This window comes from Bos indicus, chromosome 3 (genome assembly GCF_029378745.1).
Source record: "Bos indicus isolate NIAB-ARS_2022 breed Sahiwal x Tharparkar chromosome 3, NIAB-ARS_B.indTharparkar_mat_pri_1.0, whole genome shotgun sequence".
NCBI classification, from domain to species: Eukaryota; Metazoa; Chordata; class Mammalia; order Artiodactyla; family Bovidae; genus Bos; species Bos indicus.
In genome coordinates, this window is record NC_091762.1 from 80,343,562 (window position 1) to 80,359,465 (window position 15,904).

Here is a 15,904-nt window from a genome sequence, read left to right on the forward strand (position 1 = left end):
AAATGAACAAATGGGACCTATTAAAGCTCAAAAGTTTTTCACAGCAAAGGAAACCATAAACAAACAAAAGACAACTCAGAGTGGGAAAAAATATTTGTAAACGATGCTACCAACAAGAGATTCACCTCCAAAATTTATAAACAGCTCACGTGGCTCAATATCAAAACAAACAACCCAAACAAAAAATGGGCAGAAGACCTAAAGAGACATTTCTTCAGCCAAGAGGCACATGAAAAGATGCTCAACATCACTAATTATTCAGTTCAGTTCAGTTCAGTTCAGTCACTCAGTCGTGTCTGACTCTTTGCAACCCCATGAATCCCAGCACGCCAGGCCTCCCTGTCCATCACCAACTACCGGAGTTCACTCAAACTCACGTCCATCGAGTCAGTGATGCCATCCAGCCATCTCATCCTCTGTCGTCCCCTTCTCCTCCTGACCCCAATCCCTCCCAGCATCAGAGTCTTTTCCAATGAGTCAACTCTTCGCATGAGGTGGCCAAAGGACTGGAGTTTCAGCTTTAGCATCATTCCTTCCAAAGAAATCCCAGGGCTGATCTCCTTCAGAATGGAATGGTTGGATCTCCTTGCAGTCTAAGGGACTCTCAAGAGTCTTCTCCAACACCACAGTTCAAAAGCATCAATTCTTCGGCGCTCAGCCTTTTTCACAGTGCAACTCTCACATCCATACATGACCACAGGAAAAACTATAGCCTTGACTAGACGGACCTTTGTTGGCAAAGTAATGTCTCTGCTTTTCAATATGCTATCTAGGTTGGTCATAACTTTCCTTCCAAGGAGTAAGCGTGTTTTAATTTCATGGCTGCAGTCACCATCTGCAGTGATTTTGGAGCCCAGAAAAATAAAGTCTGACCCTGTTTCCACTGTTTCCCCGTCTATTTCCCATGAAGTGATGGTACCAGATGCCATGATCTTCGTTTTCTGAATGTTGAGCTTTAAGCCAACTTTTTCACTCTCCACTTTCACTTTCATCAAGAGGCTTTTGAGTTCCTCTTCACTTTCTGCCATAAGGGTGGTGTCATCTGCATATCTGAGGTTATTGAGATTTCTCCCGGCAATCTTGATTCCAGCTTGTGTTTCTTCCAGTCCAGCGTTTCTCATGATGTGCTCTGCATATAAGTTAAATAAGCAGGGTGACAATATACAGCCTTGACGGACTCCTTTTCCTATTTGGAACCAGTCTGTTGTTCCATGTCCAGTTCTAACTGTTGCTTCCTGACGTGCATACAGATTTCTCAAGAGGCAGGTCAGGTGGTCTGATATTCCCATCTCTTTCAGAATTTTCCACAGTTTCTTGTGATCCACACAGTCAAAGGCTTTGGCATAGTCAATAAAGCAGAACTAGATGTTTTTCTGGAACTCTTGCTTTTTCCATGATCCAGCGGATGTTGGCAATTTGATCTCTGGTTCCTCTGCCTTTTCTAAAACCAGCTTGAACATCAGGAAGTTCACGGTTCACGTATTGCTGAAGCCTGGCTTGGAGAATTTTGAGCATTACTTTACTAGCATGTGAGATGAGTGCAATTGTGCAGTAGTTTGAGCATTCTTTGGCATTGCCTTTCTTTGGGATTGGAATAAAAACTGGCCTTTTCCAGTCCTGTGGCCACTGCTGAGTTTTCCAAATTTGCTGGCATATTGAATGCAGCACTTTCACAGCATCATCTTTCAGGATTTGAAATAGCTCAACTGGAATTCCATCACCTCCACTAGCTTTGTTCGTAGTGATGCTATCTAAGGCCCACTTGACTTCACATTCCAGGATGTCTGGCTCTAGATGAGTGATCACATCATTGTGATTATCTGGGTCATGAAGATCTTTTTTGTACAGTTCTGTGTATTCTTGCCACCTCTTCTTAATATCTTTTGCTTTATTAGGTCCATACCATTTCTGTCTTTTATTGAGCCCATCTCTAATTATTAGGGAAATGCAAATCAAAAGTACAATCAGATATCACCTCACACCAGTCAGAACGGCCATCACCAAAAGTCTACAAACAATAAATGTTGGCGAGCAAGTGGAGAAAAGGGAACCCTTCTACACTGCTGGTGGGAATGTAAGTTGGTACAGCCACTATAGAGAACAGTGTGGAGGTTCCTTAAGAAACTAAAACCAGAACACATGTATGATTCAGCAATCCCACTCCTGGGCATACAGTCAGGGACAAATGTGGTTCAAAAGAATACATGCACCCCAATGTTCTCTGCAGCACTATTCACAATAGCCAAGAACCAGAAGCAACCTGAGTGTCCACAGACAGATGAATGGACAAAGAAGCTGTGGTACGTATATACAATGAAATAGTACTCAGTCATTAAAAAGAATGAAATAATGCCAATTGCAGCAACATGAATGGACCTGGAGATTATTAAATGAAGAAAATCAGATTGAGAGAGACAAATATCATATGATATCACTTATAAGTGGAATAAAAAAAAAAGATACAAATGAACTTATTACAAAACAGAAACAGACTCACAGACTTAAAGAAATTTACGATTATGGGGGAGGGAGCAGGAGTGGGGGTAGGGATAGATTAGGAGTTTGGGACAAACATGTACACACTGTTACATTTAAAATAGAAAACCAACATGGACCGACTGTATAGCACATGGATCTCTGCTCAATACTCTGTAACAACCTAAATGCAAAAAGAATTTTTATAAGAACAGATGCATAATACGTATAACAATCACTCCACTGTACACCTGCAACTAACACAACACTGTTAATCAAATCTACTCCAATATAAAATTTAAAATTTTTAAATAATAAAAGTACAAGAAATAAACAAAGTGCATTCTCTGACCACAGTAAAAGTAAGCTAGAAACAAAGAGCAAGGGACTTGGCTGGCAGTCCAGTGTTTAGGACTCCCTGCTTCCACTGCAGGGGGAGAGTGTTTGATCCCTGCTCAGGAAACTAAGATCCTGCAAGCCATGGGGCCCATCCAAAAACACCAGCTCTTTGCAAAGATTAATACAATGTATAAAATCTTTGTAATATGCATGCAAAAACTGAGAACTACCAGTATAAAGAATACAAAATCAATATCAGGAATAAAAGTTGGGAAAATACCAGGCAACCTACAGGTATTAGAAAGATCATAAGAGGATGTAAAGAAAACCTTATGCCAATAAATTTGAAAGTTCAGGTAAAATGGACAAATTCTTAGAAAAACACTTACTAAAAAAACACCAATACAGTATACTAACGCATATATATGGAATTTAGAAAGATGGTAACAATAACCCTGTGTACGAGACAGCAAAAGAGACACCGATGTATAGATCAGTCTTATGGACTCTGTGGGAGAGAGAGAGGGTGGGGAGATTTGGGAGAATGGCATTGAAACATGTATAATATCATGTATGAAACGAGTCGCCAGTCCAGGTTCGATGCACGATACTGGATGCTTGGGGCTGGTGCACTGGGACGACCCAGAGGGAGGGTATGGGGAGGGAGGAGGGAGGAGGGTTCAGGATGGGGAACACAGGTATACCTGTGGCGGATTCATTTCGATATTTGGCAAAACTAATACAATATTGTAAAGTTTAAAAATAAAATTTAAAAAATAAATAAATAAATAAAACATATATACACACACACAAAAAAAACACTAAAAAAACTTCCTAAAACACAAAAAGAAATAAGAAATCTAAATAAATCTATACCTATTACAATAAATGAATCCATATTTTAAAGCTTTCCCACAACAAAATTTCCAGACACAAATGGTTTCCACCAGTGAAGTTTTAGAGAATAACTCTAAAAAGGAGTCAGAACTCTCACAGAACTCTTCAGGAGAACAGACTGAAGAATTACTTCTTAACTTGTTTTATAAGTTCAGCAAAACCTTCATGTCCAAACCAGGCAAGGACACCACCACAATAGAAAATTACAGGTTAATCTCTCTTGTGAACAAAAACACTCCACCACAAAACATTAGCAAGTGAAATCCAGCAAATATATGCAAAGGATAATATGCCACAACTAAAGTGAGTTTATTAAGTAATGCAAAGTTAGTTTAACACTCAAAATATAAATGTAAAAGTAAAACAAACAAATAAATATAATAAAACAGATTCACAGATACACAGAACAAACTAGCAGTTACCAGTGGGGAGAGGGAAGAAGAGAAGAGGAAGATAGGAGTAGGGGGATTAAGAGGTGCAAACTACTGTGGATAAAATAAATAAGCTCTAAGTATAAGTGTTACATTGTACAGCACTGGGAATACAGCCAACATTTTATAACAACTATAAACGGGTATAATCTATACTCTACAAAAATTTTGAAACACTATGTTATACATCTTTATCATATAATATTGTAAACCAGCTATACTTCAAACTTTAAAAAGATCGTTCAAAAAGAAAAAATCAATGTAATTATCATATTAACAGAATAAATATAGAACAGTCATATGATCATCACAAAACAGGGAAACATTTTTATCTTTTTTTTTAATTGGAGGATAATTTCTTACAATGTTGTGTTGGTTTCTGCTGTTCAACAATAAGAATCAGTCATCAGTTTATATATATAAAATTTCCCCTCCCTCTGAAGTCTCCCTCCTTCCTCCCATCCCACTCCTCTAGGTCATCATAGAGCACAAGGCTGGGCTCCCCAAAACAGGAAAGCATTTGATAAAACTCAGCACCAAGTCATGATAACAACCTGGCACACTAGGAACAGAAGTTAACTTTCTTAATCTGATATAAAAATGTCTATGTAAGCCCTACATCAAATAATGTATTTAATGGTGAAAGATAGCTTTTTCTCTGAGATTAAGGAACAAGATAAGGATGCTCACCATCACCACTTCTATTAAACATTTTAAGAGAGCATAGCCAGTGCAATAATACTGGCTATTAAAGGGATAAAAAGTATAAGGACTGGAAAGTAAGAAATACAACATCTTTATTCATAGAAATCCTACTATCTACAAAAATCTAAAAACTATTTTATAAATGAATTTAGCAAGGTCACGGAAATAAAGTCAACAAATAAAAATCAACTATATTTTTACATCCTAACAGCAAACAATTACAAAGTGAAATTTTAAAATTCCAGTTACAGTAAGACAACTATATATTACCAGTGACATTATTTATAATGCCTATATCTCAGTATTTCTGCCCTTAAAGAGGTCAGTTAATGCTCAGCTCAAACTCATTGTTGTAGACTACTCTAATTTTTTTTTAAGAATAAGAAAAGTAAAATTGAATATACGGTATCCAAAAGTTTTAATGTTTGCTGAAATTCTTTTAAATTATTAAAGAGGTAAAAATAAAGTCATTTGTACACTCTAACATGTGTGTGTGTGTGTCAGTCGCTCAATCATGTCTGACTCTTTGCAACCCCATGGACTATAGTCTGCCAGGCTGCTCTGTCCATGGGATTCTCCAGGCAAGAACACTGGAGTGAGTAGCCATTCCCTTTTTCCAGGGTATCCTCCTAACCCAGGGATCAGACGGGGTCTCCTGAATTGCACGCAGATTCTTTACCATCTGAGCCACCAGGGAAGCCCTACACTCTAACATACATACATACAAATATAAAAATATCCTATATTTCCTTGTTTAGCATCTCAAGATAAAATTTAAAGATAAAATAATCTACCTAACACAATTAAACAATAACTATACGTATATATCAACAATAACATAAAAGAGAAGTAAATAACAAAACAATATGGATTTCAATATACAAATACTCAAGCAAGATATAATATTCATACCCATACAGGTACATACACTGAATGAGACGGGTATGTTGTATTGATGTCTCAAACCAATTGGTGCTTTGGGCAAGTGATTTTTCTAAACACAATTAAGTATTAAATAAAATCTTTCCTTGATTTACACAGCATTTTTAATCCCGGAAATTTCAGTGTAAATGTAAAACCAATAAATATGTTCTAGGCTCAGAAAAGTATAAAGAGTTTTTCAACTTACCTCTTCAGCAAAACATCTGAAAATTGCACAGGACCCAGGAATAATTCATCATTAAATGGAACAATCAGGAACATTGCCAGCCATCGAGCAGTTCCAGTTTCTGCCCAGGGAATGCTGCTAGAGCCCCTTGCATATTGCTAGTATGTTCTACAGGAAGCACATAACGACCGGAAGCAGTATCATGTGCATTTGAGAACCACTGACATAGTCCAGGCTCTAAACCCAGCTTTATCTCATGCTAGCCATGAAAGCTGAAAAGTCATTCAACCATGTATAGATCACCCCAACCAACATACATCATTTGCCTAACCTACACAGTCCCAAGCAGCAAGGACAAAAATCTTGAAAGAATTGAGTTTTCTCTAAAAGTATCACTTTTTCTAAAAATAGTCATGGTTGTTAAAACACACACACACACACACACACACACACACACAAACATTACGGGGGGTTCCCTGGTAGCTCAGCTGGTAAAGAATCCACCTGCAGTGCAGGAGATCCTGGTTCGATTACTGGGTCAGGAAGTTCCCCTGGAAAAGAGACAGGCTACCCACTCCAATATTCTTGGGCTTTCCTGGTGGCTCAGATGGTAAAGAATCTGCCTACAATGTGGGAGACCTGGGTTCAGTCCCTGGGTTGGGAAGATCCCCTGGAGGAGGGCATGGCAACCCACTCCAGTATTCTTGCCTGGAGAATCCCTATGGACAGAGAAGCCTGGCAGGCTACCTTCTATGGGGTCACAAAGAGTCGGATATGACTGAGTGACTAAGCACAGCACTGATTTCATTTTGAACTGCTGATTGGGGAATGTACACCATAGTCTTTTAAATATTTAGGGTTTAGAAGTCTGGATCTGACAATATTCAAACTCCCAATCAGATTCTGTAATAACTTTCAGTAAAAAATCAAAATCTGTCAGGAAAGAGTGTGCTCTAATCCTAGTCTTACCGTGTTACAATGTCATGCATAATTTTATTTGCTCACAAAATGTCATGCTTGTTATTTTGAAATAAAACATAGAAAAAAAAAATGAAAAAAGAACTACTTACCCTAAACTGTTGTAGGAAAAAAAATGTTTCCACTCAAATTTTCAAACTCTGCACTATTCTTTTTTATTTCTGTTTCTAAAATCTTGTTGTACAAAATACTCAGAGAACTTAAAAGGAAAATTTGTAGCTGAACTTAAGAGTTAAAATGCCTATTTTCCAAATAAACACAGTCTAGAAAATTATGCAAAAGCCAGCATTTTCTACAGTTCACATTTCCCTTTTTATAATAAGTAAATTAATCCAGCAATAAATAATGCTAAAAATTTTATTAAAAATTCTATTTTCCCATGCTACTTACTCTCAAGCCCTTGCACACCATGTGAATGATTCTGAAGATAAAATGAAGATAAAAGGTTTGCCACTTACTAGCTATGTGTCCCTGCACAAATTCTTAATTCAGTTCTTTACACATAAAATACCTCCAGCCTTGCAGTGTTGTGACAATCTGTAAAGCACCTTGCAGAGAGCTTTTCACATATTACTTGTTCATTAAATAGGAGCTATGGTTGTTATTATTATAATTAGCTGTCATGTTTGCCAATACCTATTCATTAACTCATTCAACTATTTTCTTCTGAGTTGCCCCATACAAAGTTTTTTCCTGGCTTGCAGAGCATTTTGAGATGTTGGGTAAATGCTATACAATGCTGTTTGTGTTTAAAAGTCTCATCAGACTGTCTTAAGATGTACTTAAAAGAGGAAAAAGAAAGGCATTTATTAAACCACAGCTCAACATTTAGAGAACACTAGTCACGTGATGGCAGCTTATAAAAATTCTGTTTCTGCCTACCAACATTCTGATGATTTATTTGTCCCTGTCAGTTTCTTGAGATTTTACCTGGTTCTTGTTTTCAATCTTTTCAAGGAGAGCTAACTTCCAAACAAAGCACAACATTTTGATGGTTTTCCTGTGGTACTTTTCAGCACAAAGACTAATTTTTAGATATTTATGTTTCATATTTAGGTCACCAACTGGCACTTTGGAATCTACAAATAGCTCTCGTGGTCTGGTTACCATGGTCACAGTTTCTCTTTAACATGCTCACACACTCCATCTCACATCTCACATTTAACTGGTCCTGTCAACACACACCCATCTCCCAGCCCTGAAAGGATTCTTTGATCTCTAAGAAGTTAGCTTGTGAGGGACTTAGTGGAAACAGAATGATTCATAACCTATTTGGGATCTCAAACCCCTTCAAAATTTTGAGGAAAAACTACTGACATTCTCATCATACACAAACAAAAGTGGACATGCATATAAAACCACATTTCACAGACTTCTTGACAAACTAGGAAGCTATGATTGATTTCAGTGTTTCTCAAACTCTTTTGAGTAAGATTTGCAATAAGAAACAGATCTGACATTAATACAGCCCATATCTACATATACATAAATACCTAAAACAGAAGTTACAGGAAACAATTATTTACACTTAGCATACACAATGGTTTCTGATATTTTCTATCCTATTACATTTTTCTACAAGGTTGCTTGAGATTCACTAAATTGCTTTCTTATGACCCACAACCTGAAGAACAGTGCTCTGGTCTAACATCACTCCATTTTCGATATAAGAAAATAGATCCAAAAGGTTTTGTGCTAGGTCACTAATGAGTTAAGTGACAAAACAAGCAAGAACCTAACCATTCTCACTTCCAACCAAGGCTTTTTCCAAAATAAAGTGGAACAAAATTCTAAATACCGTTGAAGTTTAAAGCATCCCGATACACTTGAGAAACTGAGAGTGTTTCCTTTCCAAATGATGGTAAATATTAACCTAACCTGAGCCTCCAGCTCAGTCTTAATTTTTTCTAAACCATGCCTCTGGCCTAGCATGACAGGGCATATAAGCACATTTTTTTTCTTTTCAGAAACCTTTCTCCAGCTACTGAAAACAACACATGAAAGGCCACCATTCTCCTGAGTTCATTTAAAATATTTTAAACAAACACACACATGTTTTATTTGTCCATGAGAGCCTGGCTTACAAATAGCAGTGGGCAGGTCCTCTTTGATTTACCAGGGACATGCAAATCTCCCCTCTCAGGCTGTTTAGTTAAAATTTAAACATCAAAACCAGAGATCGATATGTGGACATGAATGATCCAGAGCCTATTAGACCTAAATCTACAAACACCAGCTACCCCGGCTCCTTTTAAAGCCTCAATAAGAGAAAGTGAGATGGTTTAAGAGCCTTCCTTACAAACAGTGTGATAGATTAAAATACCAGCCCCCCTACCCGCATCAGGCTGTGTGTTTTTGATTTGTTCGGTTGGTAGGTTTTTGTTTATTTTTAATATGGAACAAACATCACTGTCCATTACAAGTAAGACTGCACGCCAGAAAGTGTTGCCGAGAACTGGGCTGAAGAAGGCCAAGCAAGCAGTCCTGCGCACGGTAGAGTCAGGAGGATTGGGGCCTGTGCGGGTCTCACTGATCACGCAAACAACTCATCTCGGGCGTTGGGGAGGGTCGGTGGTTTCGAGTAACCCGCCCGGAGTTGCGTGCCACGCATCAGCTGGGCATCCAAGCCCTGTGCCCAGAGGCAAAGTGCTGCGGTGTACTTAAAGCACTCGCTCTTGGAGGAGAGAGTGGAGTGCAAATTGCTGCGCAGAGGCTTGGGGTGAGATCAGCGAACGCCTGCTGCGGGCGGAGGGCGGTGGGGGGCGCCGCGATGCAGCAGGCAAACCCTAAAATTAGCGCTGGGGAGGCTGGGGCTGGCCCAGGTGGCGCGATGATGGCGCGGCGGCTGTCCTGGAGCTTTACCCGGGAGCCTTGCTGCCTGCATACCCTGCACCTTCCTCCTGCACCCAACCGGGAGCAGCACCTACGCAGCACCAAGGACGGGCTTCCTTCCTGGGAACAGGATTGGGGTACGCCCTGTAGCCTCCCGAGCCTTGAGTTCTAGAGCTCCTCCCCCGTTTGCGGATGAAAATGTAAGGAGCCTCGGAATTCAAAACCTCAGTATGCTCCAGAATCGTTGTTGAGCTTAATATTTGTCTGGCTCACTTTAGAGACCCCGGTCCTTTCCTGAATTTTCCTTTAAATCCGTTCTGTCTTCCCCCATGCCTCAACAGAATTGGGGGATGTAGGGGGAAGGTGCTGGGGGAAGGCCCAGGGATCTAGGGACAGAGGCTAGGGTTGGGGTGGGGGGAGAGTTTGCATCTGAAAATCCCTCTGCAAGATAAACACTTCTGAAGGTCAGTGACAGCTCCCCGTTGGATCCTCCTGAAAAGGTGAATCTTCATTAAAGGATTCTTGGCCCACATTTTTCTTGAGAACCCAGACTGTAAAAAGTCTGAAGTATTTCAGATATTGCAATTCCAATAATGTATTGAAGACCTATATATTAAGTACTGTGAACACTCTTGAAATAAAAGCAAGCTATTATAAGGAAATTTGTGAAATGTAAATATGTGTTTCTCAGCCAGGATTAAATGAAGAATGCAAAAATGTTGTTATATTTAGTAGCACAAAAATGGATAACTGAATGACACAGTATTTGGAAACCAGAAACCAGTTAATTTTAAAAGTCATGTTTATTATATAACTAGACTTTTTAAATAATATATGCACACTAATTTTAAACCAGCCATTTAATATACACTCAGTATGTCCATGGAGTGACCTCTTAACCCTAGCATCTTTTAGCCTTCCCTCTGCAGTCAGCCTCTTACCTTTATTTTCAGAATCTTTCATTCTCTCCCTCCTGCCTCTGCTGCAAAGGAGCAGGAAAGTCCGGCTGATTCTGCAACTCTGACTTTAGATCTGTCATTCAGACAGTCAGCAGTCTCGGGGACAAAGTCCCCCAACGGAGGAGCACCAGGGCTCTGATAATTGCATGCAAGTCAGTGTGTTGGGTTATAATTTTGCTTATACTGAAGCGGAAAGGATGGAGATGAAGGCAGACGTAAACACAAATTCCAAAACATGGCATGGAACTGGATCTGGAGCCTAGGCTTGCCATTCCTTGCAGTAGGTTAGGGCACTGTTTAGTGCCTCCTTCTCTCCAGAGAGATTTGATTCAAATTGAAAGGGGAATGTGTGTGCCATGCACCAAGCTTATCCTCAAATGGAGACCTTCATTTTGGAGGTGGATTAAGAGCCCTGTGCCATTTCTTCTTACATATTCATTCATTCAGCAAACATTTCTTTTACCTTTCTGTGGACCAGGCTCTGTGCCAAGTACTGGGGATAAAACAGTAACAGAACCAGCCCCAGTCTTCAGGCCACTCACCAGCTGTTACAATGCAGCATACAGTGCCATACAATGACCTATATCTGCTGTATGGACCTAGATTATTGAACCCATTTCACCCAGGCGTAAGTTGGTACTCAAGGCTTTAAAGCCACTGGATGGCTGAGACAGAAATGATCTGTGGAAAGCCAGACCCAAGACCCCTCTGTTAGATAGCCAGGAATACTCAAGCAAACCTTTCAATCATCCAGTTCCAGCTTACTTTCAATCATTACATAGCTCCAATTCATCCCTTCATTCATTCACTCAACAAATGGTTATCAGTGCCAGGCACAACTCCACCTGCTAGTGACTCAGGAGTGCAGGAAAACAGACCAAGTACCTGCTCTCCTGGCTGTCACATTTGGGTGGGAGGCTTCAGACAGGTCATAAACAAATAAATACAAACATATAATTAATGGCAGTGAATGCTGTGAATAAAACTGAAGCATGATAATAAGGTAAAAGAGGTGCTTTTTAGATAGCGTGGCCAGGGGAGGTGCCACTTAGCATACTTTTGTGGGAAATGGATCAGAGTTAACACAGTCCCTTCCAAAAGTCTTCACTCAGAAATTGTTTTAAAAGTTCTGAACTCTCACAACCTCCTTTTAGCTCCAAGTGCACTCACTAATGGGCAGTATTTATTCCCCATTATACAGATTGGTAAACTGATATTCAGAAAGATTAACTGACCCAATCCAGGCCCTCACTAAGTTGGAAGAACAACAAAAAGAAAGACACCCTTTGCCATACAGCAGAAACTAACACATCTTTGTATATCAACTATAGTCCAATAAAAAATTATTTAAAAAAATAAACCAACCCATTGCTTTCATCCCCAGTACAATACTGACATGGAAGTTTTGCTGGAGGGAGGAGAGGTAAGAAGGTGAAGGCCTATCTCTACCACTATTACCTGAGTTGTGTAGGACAGGTGATTTAACCTGTCATCAGTTTACTCATCTGTAAAGTGGGGCTAATCATTCCAGCCCTGTGTATATTCCAGGCTGTTCAGGAGATCAAAAGAGAGAATAGACATGCCACTTTGTAAACCAAGTTCTATATAAATATAAAGTATAATTATCAACATACTTGGGCACATTAAGAGAACTAATTGCTAGTATTTACCTGCTCATTACTGCAGCCCAAGTTAAACACAGCTATGGAGCAAAAGCTTGTCATGGCCACTAGGGGTCCTGGAGTTGACTGCTGCTGCTGCTGCTGCTGCTAAGTCGCGTTAGTCGTGTCCGACTCTGTGTGACCCCATAGATGGCAGCCCACCAGGCTCACCCATCCCTGGGATTCTCCAGGCAAGAATTCTGGAGTGGGTTGCCATTTCCTTCTCCAATGCATGAAAGTGAAAGTGAAGTCACTCAGTCGTGTCTGACCCTCAGCGACCCCATGGACTGCAGCCTACCAGGCTCCTCCGTCCATGGGATTTTTCAGGCAACAGTACTGGAGTGGGGTGCCATTGCCTTCTCCAAGAGTTGACTGCTAGCCGCCACAATTTAAAGACTCCTCCAAAGTGTGGGGTAATTTTATTTTTTTTTCCATCCTTCCTTGACAGCGCATAATAACTTTATGCTCATCTTTGAAAAAAAGGCCAATGAGAAAAATCTGCCTTCACTGGAATTCCTCACTGCCCACCAAATGGGCCAGGCTGGCCCATAAATCACCTCAAAGAAACAGGCATCTCCATCTCCAAGGACCAAGGCCAGGGCAGCCAAAAAGTGCCCAGTTCAGAGCTCCTTTAGGGGCAGATAGGGTGAAGAAGGAGGTGCTAAGAGCCACCATCCAGGTACTCTTTCATCCAATAATATTCATTATGCCAGACACTGCTCTGAACACAAAGAATAACACAGTGTTGAACAGAACATTCTGTTCTTAAAGAGCCTGTGGTCTCAGAACAAGAGCTTTCCACAAGGCTTGCTGATTTACTCCATTAGGCCAAGGCTTGGGTTTGAATAGGACAGCAGAAGAGGCCGGGTCCAAACACAAGCTCTACCATTTCCTGGCTCCTGAGGTAGCTGGGATACGTTCCTGCGCCTCTCTCAGTCTCTATTGCCTGATCTGTAAGATGCAGACAATAAGGCACCTACTTCCTAGGGCAGGATGAGGCTCAAGTGTGCCTCTTTCTTCCATTTCCTTCCTTTTATTTTTATTATTATTTTTTTTTTTTAAGAAAAACGCTGTTATCAGTTCGGACGTAGGCAGCAACCCAGGACTGGGGGGTTGAGACCCTCCTCCTCTCAAGGGAGCACAAAAAAAAAAAAGAAAAAAGAAAAAAAAAAAAGCCCCTCCCCTACAGAACCCACAACGAGAATCCTCAGCCTCGTAAAATGCAAAAATGTCTAAGAATATTTATATATGTACCATTTTTTATAAATAAAGCTGGTCACTCAAGTAAGTCAGTGCATGTCAAGTACACAGCACAAAACTATGACGCATAAAGGGAGGGCTCCATAAATGCTGTTAAGACTAGTATTATCACCTACTGATCTGGATCAAGCATACCCCTCAGCACCTCAGTTTCCTCTTAAAATGAAGAAAATAATAAACAGCTAATATGGCTATTGTGAGAATTACATATCAGGAAAACTATATAGCCCTGGCATACAGGATCAGCTCAAGCCCTGCCAGGCTCACTTCAGGCCCCTTTTAATCAAGCAGGTTTTCCAAGAAAAAACAAAACTAAAGCTGGGAGGATTGAGGAAGAGGGAGAGGGGCTGGGATTCATATTAACAAGGAAACAATTTTCTTCCCAAGAGTGTGGTCTTTTCTAGGGTTACATGCATTTTACTCAACACTGTATTTTGAAAAGTTTCAAAATACAAAAAGTTGAAAGAATTGCATGGCAAACATTTTCAAGTATATTTACTAAATTTGCTTTATCATATATATGCTTATCTTTCTATTCATCCTTACTTGATTTTTTAAATTAAGTCAAAAGAGATCTGGTCTTCTTCAGATAAAACAAGTCTTTATTTTCCCTCATGATACAGATTTTACAGAAGCATTAGACTGTTTGATTCTGTGGCCATTCTAAGCAGTGTTTGGTAATTCTCAGAAGTCTTACCTGGCCTGCAGTAAACAAGGATGTGGCCACATCAAGGCCACACACAGTTGAGGAACAAGGATGAACTCAAGTCTTGGAGCTTTCCAGAACAAGGCAGTGTCTCTGGCAGATCCTACGCTCCTATTAAACTGGTACCAACAACCATTAATGGAAATGACGCTCCATCTCAATAACCAAGTTTAGGGAAAGCGTCAGGCAGGCTCCACTGGCCACAAGTCCCTTCACAGCTCTGCCCAGTCCTTGTCTTCTCAGATGCCACTTCTGAGTCATTAGACTGGTGAGTCATCCCCAGGGAGGGAGGCCATCTTGAGAGCAAAACCAAAAAGAATTTTCAAGAACAATGAGTGACACCCTGAATTGAAAGAGAATAAGGCTTTTCATTGTCCTAGCAAAATAACAATGAAAAAAAAAAAAAAAAAACATGCTGCTGTTAACACTGTGGGTTCAACTGCCCAGCTGTAAATTGTACTGAGAAGAAAAACTCAGCAAAAAAAGCTTTCACATTCCCTTGGAAATCTGAGAGCAAAAGAGACTTGGAGGCTATGTCTCAAATTAGGCAAACCTAATGATCTTTCAGTAACTTGCCTGGACCTCTTCTGGCTTAGTCATTCATTTCCCAAACATGGCAGGGTAGGGTGACAGGAGGGTGACTTCACCTGCACCACCACATTTTGTCCTCCCCCAGCCAAGCCTCTGTTTGGTTTGCTCAGCCGCGAGAGAGATGTCTAGAGTGAGAAAACTGCTGCCTGGGAGTGGGTTTGTGATTAGGGGCACCGCAGAGGAAGGCAGCATGACTATAAGAAAAGCTGGGTGGGCTCTGATGAAGCCAAGCCACAAGGCAAGGGGAAGAGAATTCACACATGCAGTGCCTACTGTGTGCCAAGCACTCTTCTCATCAGCAGCACCATACATTTGAAGAGAACTTATTTGCCAAGCATGGCCTTTAAAGCAAGGACTTTCACAGCACACTGCCTAGGTTTGAATCCAAGCTTACTAGTTGTGTAACTTTGAATACGTTACTTACCCTTTTTGTGCTGCAGTTTTCTCATTCATAAAATAGACTGTAAAACAGGGTTATTGTAAGAACTAAACAAAATTAAAATATTCACATGTTTAGGACAAGAGCTGGCACACAATAAGCTGTGCAGCATGCATGTTAACACTTGCTGGTCCATCTCTTTTTTGTAATTTTTTTTTCTGGACATGCCGCAAGACGTGCAGGATCTTTGTTCCCAGACCAGGAATTGAACCTGTGCCTCCTGCAGTGGAAGCAAGGAGCCTTAACCACTGGACCACCAGGGAAGTCCCAGCCCATCTTTTTCAGATGAGAAAACTGAGGCAGAAAGAAGAAAGGAGACTTGCTGAAGGACACACAGCTACATGGTGGCAGAACCTGGATACTGCCTGTCATTGACTTCTCACAAACCCTGGGAGGGAAGTGACATCCTCTTCCTTCTATCAGTGAGAGCCTGGAAGGCAGACAGCTTAGTAACCTGCTCATCACACAAGCTGGCAAATAGGAGAGTTAAGATTGAAAATCCCACATTCGCTGTCTTTAAAGC

At 40.4% G+C, this 15,904-nt stretch overlaps 1 protein-coding gene across 2 annotated transcripts in view; it reads right to left on the reverse strand.

Moving 5' to 3' along the window:
- The window catches only part of DNAJC6 (DnaJ heat shock protein family (Hsp40) member C6), a 177,564-nt gene that overhangs the window by 157,173 nt on the left and 4,487 nt on the right, over positions 1 to 15,904 (reverse strand). Inside the window, exon 1 of one of the 2 annotated variants that reach the window (XM_070786399.1) lies at positions 10,707 to 11,017. The exons of the other annotated variant lie outside the window; for it this stretch is intronic. Coding sequence (XP_070642500.1) covers positions 10,707 to 10,728 — 22 coding nt within the window. The 5' untranslated portion in view covers positions 10,729 to 11,017. Of the gene's footprint in view, positions 1 to 10,706; positions 11,018 to 15,904 lie in introns of those variants that run through there. 2 annotated transcript variants of the gene reach the window in all.